At 39.7% G+C, this 12,902-nt stretch overlaps 1 protein-coding gene across 1 annotated transcript in view; it reads right to left on the bottom strand.

The window, feature by feature from the left end:
* Nucleotides 1-3,000, bottom strand: part of itgb8 (integrin, beta 8) — an 80,202-nt gene extending 77,202 nt beyond the window's left edge. The window contains exons 1-3 of the mRNA XM_080207146.1: nucleotides 2,596-3,000; nucleotides 2,328-2,413; nucleotides 285-450 (exon numbers count right to left, since the gene is read on the bottom strand). Of these exons, the coding sequence (XP_080063272.1) occupies nucleotides 285-450; nucleotides 2,328-2,413; nucleotides 2,596-2,719 (376 nt within the window). The 5' untranslated portion in view covers nucleotides 2,720-3,000. The remainder of the gene's footprint in view (nucleotides 1-284; nucleotides 451-2,327; nucleotides 2,414-2,595) is intronic.
* Between the last annotated feature and the right edge of the window lie 9,902 nt (nucleotides 3,001-12,902).

Here is a 12,902-nt window from a genome sequence, read left to right on the forward strand (position 1 = left end):
TGAAATGGCAAAGAACCAAATTATTTAATGGAATTCCTGAACCATCCCATCATTCATAGAACTTGCAACTACATGCAACTTGGTGGGAAGATTTGTAAAATTGAAAATAAGAAATTCTCTTCACATTTTTTAAAGTCTAAGACTCAAAACACTTTCATTAGGAAAGGTAACAAAACTTAAGGCTAACTCAATTTAAATCAGCAACATTAGGCACAGTGTAAAATGTGTTCAGATGTTTTATAAATACTTTCCACATCAGTAGACAAAATTACTTTGAATCAAACCTGGTTGCAGCTGTAAAGAGACTTTACTGGGACTCAGTTGAGAGCTTTGTGATTCTTCTTCCATGATTTTTTTGACTTCAAGAAATTCAATGAAATCTGAATTGCAGCCTTTTTGAATGAGATTGGTAATCAAGTCACACCTATGCAGCGATTCATCTGGAAAGTCCTAATGTGCAGAATTTTATATACTGTAAATGCAGTACAATTGAAAATCCAAAATTAATTATAATTTACCATGAAATGCACATAAATAGTCACTACTTTTGTTTCCTTTTGTTTATCCACTATTCCAACCTCACGAACCTTAACAGATGCTGCACCATAATAAAGTCAACAATTTGCACTTCAGAGAATCCCTACAGGGCAGAAGGAGGCCATTCAGCCCATCCAGCCTGCACTGACAACAATCCCACCCAAGCCCTATCCCCATAACTCATGTATTTACCCTCCTAATTGCCCTGACACTAACTAAGAAGTAATTTAGCATGGTGTATCAGCCTAATCCACACATTTTTGGAGTGTGGAAGGTAACAAAAGCATCCAGAGGAAACCCGCGCAGACACAGGGAGAAAGTGGAAACTCCACGCAGACAGTTATCCAAGGCCGGAGTTGAACCTGGTTCTCTGGTGCTGTGAGGCAGCAATACTAACGATTGTGCCACCATGCTGCCCTACATTGCATACTTAGATAAAACATCTGAACGTATTTCACAGAAACAACATGACACCCAGCCATATAAGAATCTGTAACTAAAAGTTTGATCAAAGAGATAATGAGTATCTTAAAGGGAGATGAAGAAGTTTGGATGGGTAATTCCAGAGTTAAGGTCAAGGCCTTGACAGCTGAAGACACAGCTGCCAGAGAACAAAGAAAATTGAGAATATGAAAGGGGAAGATTCAGAGAAATTAGAGGATTGTAAAGCCCCAGGGGTTACAATGATAGGGAGGAGGAAGGTGGGATAAGATTTGAAAGCAAGAACAACGAGAAAGACAAGGTGTGGCTGGACTAGCAACCAAGATAATATAAGAAGCATGGGAAGATGAGTGAATGTGTCTTTACGTATAGTAGGATCCAAGCAGCAGGATATTGGGCGGTCAAGTTTATTGCCGGGGTGGGGGTCGGGGTGGGGGTGGGGGTGGGGGGAGAGAACAGTCAGGAATGCACTGAAAGTCCAGAGGTAACAAGGTTGATAGGTAAGGGTTTCAGCAGTGGATGCGTGAGATGAGGAGTGAACACAGATGAGAAATGTGACAAAAGTGAAAGCTAGCAAGTTTGATGATGGACAGATGTAGGATGAAAAGCTCAGCTCAGGGTCAATACGTCGCCAAGATTGCCAACAATCTTGCTCTGCCTCAGACAGTAGTCTGGGTGGTTAGAAGCATGTGTTTGTAACAGTGGCTAAAGATAATGGCTTTGCTCTTCCTGATATTTAATTGGGAGAAATTTTTGCTCTTCAATCATCACCATCCTGACTTGGAAATATATTGCCTTTCCTTCGCAATCGCTGGGTCAAAATCCTGGAGTTCCCTCCCTAATGGCATTGTGGGTCAACCCACAACACATGGACTGCAGTGATTCAAGAAGGCAGCTCACCACCACCTTTACAAGGGCAACTAGGGATGGGCAACAAATGCTGGCCAGCCAGCAACGCCCATGTCCCACAAATGAATAAAATAATACTGTATGTCAGCCAAACAGTGTGATAAATCAGAGGCAGAGAAGAGCGAGGTGAAACGGATGCCTCAGTGTAAATGCCAAATTTGTCATTGAAGCTAATGAAATCAATATGAAGTAACACAGAATAACCATTTACTATGAAGCTTCAGCATAGCAGAACTATACTGTACAAAATTGATTGTTCAAGTATACCGCTTATGTAAGAATAAATATTCAAATTATTACATCTCTAATAAACTTTAATGAGCTTGAATCTGTTTATTCCTATCTTGGGTAATTATTCGTCAACCTTAACCCAATCTGGCTTGCCCTAAGGACTAGAAAAGGTATTACAGAAATCTTGCATCAAGAACAAGTCAAATCACCTTTTGAAAACACCATCCACACTCAGGACCCAGGCGGAGGCAGTCGGTGCACCGGGTTGTTTTGTCAGCAGTGCATTTGTTCCTTACTGAAACGTGAGGGGAAAAAGAATTGTAAGCAATTAAAACGTTGCATTTAATCCCTTCTCGGATTCTGACGGTCAATTGGAATACATGAAACTGCACAATTCATTCGCATGCACGTCTTTCTGTTCAATCTGAACACTCTTGAGCCACCGAGAAAGAACATTTAAATCCAATCCCCACTCACCACCTGTCTTGCTGGCTGCAACCGCAATGGTCAAAATATGAACGACGCTTAGAAGTATCTTCGCCGGAAAGTGCCTGGATTTTGGAAGGGAGCCGGTTGCGATGACAGACACGCGCTGCTTCATGGCGTGAAGAAGTGGCCGGTCAAAGCGGACGAGAGGCTGCAGAGAGAATGAAGCATCCCCAGAACACCAAGCGTACAGAGCACTAACTGCCCAAGGCCGGGGCTCTTCTCCTCCTCCTCTCTCTCTCTCTCTGTCTATTGTGCACTGAGCCCTGGAAATCCCTTTAATCACCCACTCATTCACCGAGAAAGCCTATCGTGAGTCGAGGGGACGTCTGAGAGAGAACAAACTACACCCCCAGCAAGCCCATACAGCACACTACTGTGGTCCTCCCTCCAAAGAAGTGTCTCACACGAGAGGCGAGTTTTATTTTTGTTTTTCAAGTAGGCATGAGAAGAAAAAAAAATCTGTAAAGTTGTAACAGCAGATTTCAGAGAAGCAGCCCCCGCGACGTCTGAAGCGGCAGCTTCTCCAGACAAGCCTTTCAGATTCTCTGAAGCCCGATTCATTGTTGCCACAGAAACGCCGAGCAGAGACTGTGCTCGAGAATAGTTTCCTTAAAGGTGCAAAGGACCTCAGCCCTAACACCCAAGTCCCGCTTTGACACTCTGTACCTATTCCATATCTCTTTAGCACACATGTCTGGCACCTCTCAGATAAATTCTCCATAAAATAAACCAAACCTTACATTTATTTATCTTCTCAGCACAATCATTGCTCTCGGAGTGAGGAATGCTCCAAATGCTTTAAACCGTTTATCACGGAATAGTTAAAAAGGAACAGGAAACCAAAGTTTGGTTATATGGTTGGTGCTTTTTTTTAAATAAAAACTTTTATTCAATGGGTTCTTTCTTCCAATTTGAACTGGTTCACAAAATCTTTAATTTCAAACAAAAAAGCCTTGAAAAATTAGAATAACAAACATAATTTGTCCTGTCAAGCCAATTCACCATCATGGACTATGTTTTACCCTAACCATCAAAACACTTTAGCAGCATCTCACCTAATCCTTAATTAAAGATAGGGAGGGATTCTGCAGGACAACTTGCTTGATCAGTATGTTTCCAGCCCAATCAGGAATCAAATTAGATCTCGTTCTGGGAGAATGAAGCCAGAGAGGTGGATCATGATAGGGTGGGTGACCATTTAAGAAACAGTGATCATAATATCATTAGAGTAGAACAGAGAAGATTCAAATGGGGGGGCAAAATCTGTTGGAAGAGGGTTAATTTCAGGAGTTAAAGGAATCTAGCTCAGGTAATATGTACTCATAGGTCAGCAGGTAAAAGTGGTATAGCAGCAAAGTGGTTAATCGACTGGACTAATCTTCCAGAAACACGCGTTCAAATCCCACCACAACAACTGGAGAATTAAAATTACATAAATCCATCAGGACTTAAAAGCTAGTAATGGTGACCATTAAACAATCAATTGTTGTCAAAACCCATTTGGTTCAATAGTGCTATTTAGGAATTTGCTGCCCTCGTCACTCCAAGACTGCCAACAAGTGACCCTTAACTGCCTTCTGAAATGACCTGGCCAGCTTCTCAGTTGTATTTCAGAAGGCAGCTCACCATAATCTTGTCCATGGCAATTAGAGATGGGCAATAAATGGTGTCCTTATCCATTGGTGCCACATCCCATGGATTAATAAAAACAGTAAATGGGCAATGGAACCCTTCAAAGAAAAGCTGTAGAATAAACACATTCACACAAGGAGCAGAGGCAGGACATCCAAAACTAGAATTCCTTAGATAATTAATTAAACAAAGATTAAAAAGGAAAAGGAAGCTTTGAGTAAATGTCAGACTCAGAATGCAGTAGAGAACTGGGCAGAGTACAGAAAGTAAAGAACAGAACTGAAATTGAAAAAAGAGGGGGTGAAAAGGGTATATGAAAATAGATGAGTGTGTAACATTATAGGAAAACAAAAGTCCTTTGTAAACATAAAACAATCAAAAGAATGATGGGACTGATTAGGGACTGTTTTAAATTCCTAGTTCATTATAATATTTTAGTGGCAACTTTTTGTTCTGGGAAACTAAAAGTTTAACTATGGAAAATGGAGAAAACTAGCTAGAAGACAATTACACTGAAAAGGTTGGGGCCATGTTGACTTAAGGGATTAACAGCTAGGCAGGTAATATAAAAGAACAGGTGTGCCCTTTTAACTGGAGAATTGGCAACATGGGCTTGCATTTTCTGTCTCCTTGCAACGTATTTTCTGGCAGCTGAATTGGCTCAGCATTGGCGTCAGTGGGATCCTTTGACCCTGCTGAGGTCTATCATGTTTTATATAGCTCACCCACCCTGCCAGCGGGATACTGGGCATGCAGGTTGCCTTCTGCAGGACTGGAAAATCCCATTGAAGGTGTTTACACCGCATGCAATGAATTGTAGCCCAGAGAGTTGTTTTGTTTTGTGAAATAAAGCTCCAATTAGATTAAACACATTCAGAGAGCCCTGTTGTTGTAGAATGGAATGGAACTTAAAAATGTTCTAGGGTTTCAATTATATGTGTTTTTACTGGGGGAGTGAGTGTTCTGCACTGGGGAAAGCCCATAACGATAAGGTTAATAGGCTCCAGGCAGCAAAGGTATTGCTTTTGACTGACTTGGTGTAGTTGGGGCTCAGGAGAAGTCCCAGGAGACAGCTGATAGTTCTGTGTAGTTAGAGCTCTGAAGAACTATTGGGGAGCTAGGAAGGTGCTAAAGATTACTGAGACTGTGTTTTTGTTGGGGGAGGGAGTGTTTTGCACAGGGGAAAACCCAGAACAAAAAGGTGCTGTTGTTAACAGGCTCCAGGCAGCAAAGGTATTACTGTTGGCTGACTTGGTGTAGTTAGGGCACCAAAGAAGCCCTTGGTGTGATTTAAAACTTGTGGTAGGTCTGAAGATTAGAGCTTGGTGAAGTAGTGCCAGCCAATCAAGCTGGCTGACTATTAAACTGTTGTAATAGCACCAGTAAGTAGAGACTGAATTGTAGACAGTGTTTCAAAGAAAGATTGGTTGACTCACATTGTTTACTGACGTCTGGGTGGGTTGCTGAGAAATCAGTGGAATCTATCTTCGTTGCATTTGTCAGTTATTATGTCGTGTGAGGTGTTAAACCACAGATTACCTGTTAATTCATGTGTACCTCACGCTAACCCTGAATATTATCGTACAAGGTAGACATTGTAAATTGTTTTAACTTAGCATACCAAAGTTCATTTTTGTTTGTTCAAAACCTATGGAATCTTTTGGCTTTATTCTCTTAGTAAGTGTCTTGAATCTCAAACTTTGTCTAGTTCCTAGTCCCTAACCACATCGTACCAAGGACCTTGGGGTCGGGTCCAGGATCGTAACAGGTCAGAAACAACAAAGATCATTTTGTGAAGGTAGGAGGCCTGATTGAGGCACGAAATGACTTCTCTGCATCTCTCTTCACTAAATACTGCCTATGTCGTGGTAATGATGAAAGGAGTAAAGAAATTAGGTAGGATAAAAATAGATTTTAAAAAAGAGTTATTTAAAAGGTTGACAGCACTCAAAGGGGAACAACTACCCAGTCCAGTTGGAATGCATCCCAGGTTGCTGAACAAAGTAAGCATGGAAATCATGGAGGTTCTAGCCATAATGTTCTGATTGTCCTGAAACATGGGAGTGGTGCAAGAGGACTAGAGGATTGCAAATATTGTACTCTTGTTCAAAAAGGTCACTCAGCTTATGGTGGGGAAACTTTCAGAGACACTAATATCTTTAAATATTAGGGTATAATATATCACATGCATGCAACAATTAGAAGGATCACAAGGCCATCATGGAGCCTGCCTGATTTTCCTTTGATTAAAATGAATGGTTACAAAACATACCACAGTCAAAAATTTATCCCAAAGATTCTGCACATATATTCACCAATCATCTTTGAAATGTTTCATCCCTTTATAGTGGTGCTTTTAAACTGATTACGACTACAAAAAAAATCACCATTTAAGAAAAAAACTAATAAGAACGTCATTCTAAGTTAGTGGTGGGAGAAAAATCTTGCCGTTTATTTAACAAAATGTGCCGAGATGATTTCCTGTTTTCCACTACCTAGTAAAAAAGTAATTTTTTAATATCTGCTCAGCTGAATCTTTGTTATTATTCTGACTCACTTGGAGAAAGATAGGATAAAGCTGCTATCTCTTGAGCCAAATTAAACATTTTTGTTTAGGGCTGCAAAATTTCTTTGTTCTTCGTTACATAACAGTTGGCTGGTTGACAGAGTAAAAGAAATGCTCACTCTGAAACTTGTGCTGATAATACCAGATGAATGGAAGGTATTTTTTTTAAGTGGTCAATTCTTAATAATGTTGACAAGAGGGTGTAGCTCATTAGGAGTATGATTAATTTTTAGTAGTATCAGGGACAGAATAATTTATTATACAGTCTAAGTCATGTCCTCCCACAGATTGGTTCAGAGACTGCCCATGAGTGCATGAGACAAATGCTGAAATGTGGCAAGAACTGGTCTTGGACAATATTAAGCTATAAAAATTACCTTTCAAATTTATAGATGTTATTCATTGTACCGTACCAACTTAAGTTTATCTGAACAACTAATGTCCATCACAAAGGATCACTGTACAAACAAAAACTATTTTTTTTGTTTTGACTACCTAAATCTCCTAACCTAGTAAATGTCCAACTATTTGTGCATCACTAGCTAAAAATTACGACTATCAGTAACAAATTCTATTTGAATTGCTGCAATCCATTAGCGTCTCAATCAGAATATAGAAATAACTAATTATCACTTGTTGTTCCACATATCTGATAAATTCAATTCTTTCCTAGACTAAAATAAAACTAAATGAAAGAGTTGTGCAAAAGCATATCTGCTAGATTTTAATTAATGTCAGTTAAAATATCTGATACATACACCATGGCAGACCATGATTTCAATCTGACTTGGAACAGTTTTGACATACATTTATTGAATATCTAATTATGTAATTGAAAAAGGAGTTTTTGTTTAATGGTGCACTGGCATGCAGTTGTATATTTAAACATGCATGAACATTGCTTATTAACTGTTAATGCAGTGTAACAATTAAAAATCATAATATTGTATTGGTGAAGACATAATTGTCAAAATCTGTGAAAGAGACAAAATTATGTTGTAATCAAGGACAACAATGCCATAAACTATGAGAACAGATTTCAAGCAGTTAATAATTATAGCTTGAATTCCAAGATTAGAATATAACATTTTGATTTGACTATTATTGTCATATGTATTAGTATACAGTGAAAAGTATTGTTTATTGCATGCTATACAGACAAATCATACCGTTCAAAGAGAAGGAAAGGAGGTTGCAAAATGTAGTGTTATAGTCATAGCTAAGGTGAAAAGAAAGGTTAATTTAGTATGAGGTAGGTTCATTCAAAAGTCTGATGGCACCAGGGAAGAAGCTATTCTGGAGTTGATTGATACATGACCTCAGACTTTTGTATCTTTTTCCTGACTGAAGAAGGTGGAAGAGAGTATGTCTGGGGTGCGTGTGACCTTTAATTATGCTGGCTGCTTTGGACTTGGATATTGTGCTTGGTGTCTGACTACTCTGTACAATAATATTGATATTTTCAAGAATGCTGTGGAGATGCTGGTGTTGGACTGGGGTGGGCACAGTAAGAAGTCTCACTACACCAGATTAAAGTCCAACAGATTTATTTGGTATCATGAGCTTTTGGAGCACTGCTCCTTCATCAGGTGAGACTTACCTTTTGGAGTAGCGCTCCAAAAGTTCACGATACCAAGTAAACTCGTTGGACTTTATCCTGGTGTTGTGAGACTTCTTACTGATTTTCACAGAATGATAGAGTTTTGTTCAGTAAGGGTTCCAGGGATATGAAACAAAGGCAGATCAATGAAGTTGAGTTGCAGAACATGATCTAATCAAATGATCAAACAGGCTCAATGGGCTGAATGGTATACCTCTGTTCCGTTATTTCTGCTACACAAGGGTAAAATTTTGCAAATTCGTATTCCTGGTGTTAAGCTTCTGCCTGGAGCACCCACCAGGATTTCAGGTAATGATATCAGCAATTGCCACACAATTATTCCTCATTTTCTGCAGAGCTGAACTTCTGATTTTAGCTCCTGGCAGAAAAGATTTACACTGGGAGGTTGAATTTGCAAAAACACCCTGCGAATTACAAATTCTAGTTTTGACTACTACTATTGAGATAATTTCTTTGCATCTAGTGCCATATTCTTCACAAATAGTTAATAATCAGCTTTGTAAATTCTTTGCTGCAATATTACCTGGAAATGATTTGCTATAGGTTATAAGGAAATTCTATAGCGTCCTTTATAAAGTGATATTACAGAAGTGCATACTACCTACCCAATATCTTGTATTCTGAGTAATTTTAAACCATATTCCTATAACACTGACAGGATGCATATTGGATGTTAATGTATTATAGCTACTCTTCCACTTTCAAAAAGAAAGCATTTGAATTTAATTAGCACCACTCAAAACTTTAGGATGTCTAAACATGTTTCACTCTGCCAATGAAGTATTTTCCAAGGTACATATAGTTACTGATAGCAATTTACTGCAGCTGAAATAAATAAGCATTGAAGTTTTTTTAATTATTTTAATTGGGGAATAAATGTTAATTAGGACACCAGGAGAACTTTCCTGATTTTTTTAAAGAGTAGAATGGGATCTTTTACATTCATCTGAAATTGGGGAAAGTTTAATGTTGTATCCAAAAAACAAGATTCCTGATAGTATTCTGCAGGTAGCCTCTTGAGGGTTAAGTTCCCAAATAATTTGAAACCAGAAGGAAATGCAATGGAATCACAGAGAAGATATGGATAGCCGCTTAAAAGTGTGCAACAGCAACAAGGAGGAGCCCAAGATAGCAAAGCGTAGAACAATGCTTTATTGTATACACTGGTTGAGGATGTAAAAGCATAATACATGTACTTATGATGATTGAGAGAATGGAAAAATGAGAAGAAATGGAAACTGGAGATAGTAATGGAGACATTTGAGGAACATTTTATAATTCAAAGATTGTTACAACCATTATATACTTAATAGCATGTTTCAAGCTCAAAAAGGAAGTATTGATGGGTATGTAATTATATTTGTGGAATAAGGCTGTTAGTACAGATTCCTTGAAGACTCAGTAAATACAATTGTATCTAGCATAAGAAGTTTCAGTTTCTGAATTAATCATTAAGAATGAAAGTGGCTCTAGGGTTGATTCCTTAGTGGGATAAGAACATAAGAAATAGGAGCAGGAGCAGGCCATCTAGCCCCTTGAGCCTGCCTCGCCATTCAATAAGATCATGGCTGATCTGAAGTTGATCAGTTCCACTTACCCGCCTGCTCCCCATAACCCTTAATTCCCTTATCGATCAGAAATTTATCTACCCGTGACTTAAACATATTCAATGAGGTTGCCTCCACCACTTCAATGGGCAGAGAATTCCAGAGATTCACTACCCTCTGAGAGAAGAAGTTCCTCCTCAACTCTGTTCTAAACAGACCCCCCTTTATTTTGTGGCTGTGCCTTCTAGTTCTAGTTTCCTTTCTAAGTGGAAAGAAGCTCTCAACCGCTATCCTATCTAGCCCCTTCATTATCTTATATGTCTCTATAAGATCACCCCTCAGCCTTCTAAACTCCAATGAGTACAGGCCCAATCTACTCAATCTCTCCTCATAAGCTAACCCCCTCATCTCCAGTATCAACCTGGTGAACCTTCTCTGTACTCCCTCCAAGGCCAATATATCCTTTCGCAAATAAGGGGACCAAAATTGCACACAGTACTCCAGTTGCGGCCTTACCAGTGCCTTGTACAGTTGCAGCAAGATCTCCCTGCTTTTATATTCTATCCCCCTCGCGATAAAGGCCAACATTCCATTCACCTTCTTGATCACCTGCTGAACCTGCAGACTGAGTTTTTGTGATTCATGCACAAGGACTCCCAGGTCCCTCTGCATCGTAGCATGTTGTAATTTTTCACCCTTTAAGTAATATTCCATTTTACTATTATTTCTTCCAAAGTGGATAACCTCACATTTGCCAACGTTATACTCCATCTACGAGATCCTCGCCCACTCACTCAGCCTATCCAAATCTCTCTGCAGACTTTCCGCGTCCTCCATGCAATTCGCTTTTCCACTCATCTTCATGTCATCAGCAAATTTTGTTACCCTACACTCAGTCCCCTCCTCCAGATTGTCTATATATATGGTAAATAGTTCAGGCCCCAGCACCGATCCCTGCGGCACACCACTAGTCACCAACTGCTAACCAGAAAAGCACCCATTTATTCCAATCTTTTTAATAGATGAAGCAATCACAAGGAATGCTTGTGAGGAAATCGGAGGTTGCAAGCCTCTGAGAACATCCTGGGTGGGAATCTCCAGCTGCACATGCCCCAAGACTGGAAATTCCTGCCTGAGCTTAATGGATCTTGAAGTGATCTGCCAAATTTTCTGTTGCACCCACTATGATTCCCAGAACAGGTAAGACGGGAAGTTTTTAACCCTTGTCTACCTTAATCTTTTCAAGAGTGACTAAAAAGTTTATCAGTCCATATGTCTTCATAAAGAAGCTGACATTTGAAGATGTCAGGTTGACTCATTTGGAACATGTCAACTATGTTAACTGTGCTATAGGTTATGTGTGTAGATCAGGAAAGGCAAGTAGAGTTTAAACAAAAACAAGTTCAGCGACAATAGATCATAAATTATTCAATGCAAACCAAGTAAAGGACATCATTGTTATCAAGCAGTAAAATCTTGACCAAGCTGGATGTAAATGTGGGTACTGGTAAGATATGAGAATGAGAAAACCTATTAAATAACCCCAGCTCCAGAAATTACCCAACAAATGGGTTTAGATTTTCATAATTGAGATGGCTAGCTTGAGTCAGAAAATTTCTCTGTTTGCCACACCTATCTCAGTAGAAAGGTCCACAAAGGGCGGGATCTTTGCTCCAAACGCTGAATATCAACATGAACTGGTTAAAAGGCCTGTCTCTGGACTCTCTGGAACTTCATCCCAGTCATTTGGCTATATTTTAAGCCCTCTGTCCCTCACTAGATACTTCTGCAGGTATGATCTGCCCAATCACACCTCCACCTTCAATGCCCAGTCCTCAATAAAACCAATGTTCTCTCCTCCCCTGGTCATTCTTCACATATGGACCCCATCTCTACCAAAACTAGGAGATATAGTATTGAACAGATAGCCCCAGATTAGAACACCCTGGACAGGAATCTCCAGCCACGCATGTCCCAAGAGTGGAAATTCCTGCCTGAACTTAATGGATCTTGAAATGGTCCACCAAATTTTCTGTCTCACCCATTACGATTCCTGCAATGGGTGAAATGGAAGGTTTTCATTCTCGTATCTTACCAGTAGCTACACTTTAATCCAGCTTGGTCAAGATTTTATTGTTTGATAACGATGATGTTCTTTACTCTAAGGTTTGCATTGAATAATTTCTGATCTGTTATAGCTGAATCCGTTTTTAAAAACTCTGTTTGCCTTTCCTGATCTACTCTCATAACCTATAGCACAGTAAATATCGTAGATGTGTTCCAAATGAGTCAACCTGACATCTTCAAATGTCAACTGCTTTATGAAGATATATGGACTGATACACTTTTTAAGCACTTTGAAAGGAGTAATGCAGACACCATTTCGGCAGCCTTTGACAGGGTTGACCACACCATCAATGCCTCTCTCCAATGTCGTCTAGCTGGGTGGGACTGCACTTGCCTGTATTACTTGTAATGGATTCCCTCCACCCTCGGACTGTTACCTCTGACATCTGCAAAGGACCTACCTTTTGCCCTCTGGTATTTTCCATCTACATGCAGCCACTCAGTGACATTATCTCAAGGTGCAGCATCAATTTCCACACTTGCGGTGATGACACTTCATTCTACTGCACCATGTCTCTTGACTCCTATCTCTAAATTATAACACCATTATCCAACATCCAGTGCTGGGTGAGCATACATTTCCAACCATTGCATATCGTTAAGACAAAGGCCATTGGCTGGAATGTACTGCCCCTCCCCCAACACACACACAACACACACACACACACACACACCTTTTCCTGTGGTGGAGATGGCAAACTGTTGGTACTGGCAAGATATTCTGGTCTTGCCAAAGTCAATGACAAACTACATGGTTTATAGATCTCACCACTGAGGTACTTGCCACAGCAGGACCAGAAGA

This window comes from Carcharhinus amblyrhynchos, chromosome 2 (assembly GCF_965287045.1).
Source record: "Carcharhinus amblyrhynchos chromosome 2, sCarAmb.v2.hapA, whole genome shotgun sequence".
Classification (NCBI taxonomy): domain Eukaryota; kingdom Metazoa; phylum Chordata; class Chondrichthyes; order Carcharhiniformes; family Carcharhinidae; genus Carcharhinus; species Carcharhinus amblyrhynchos.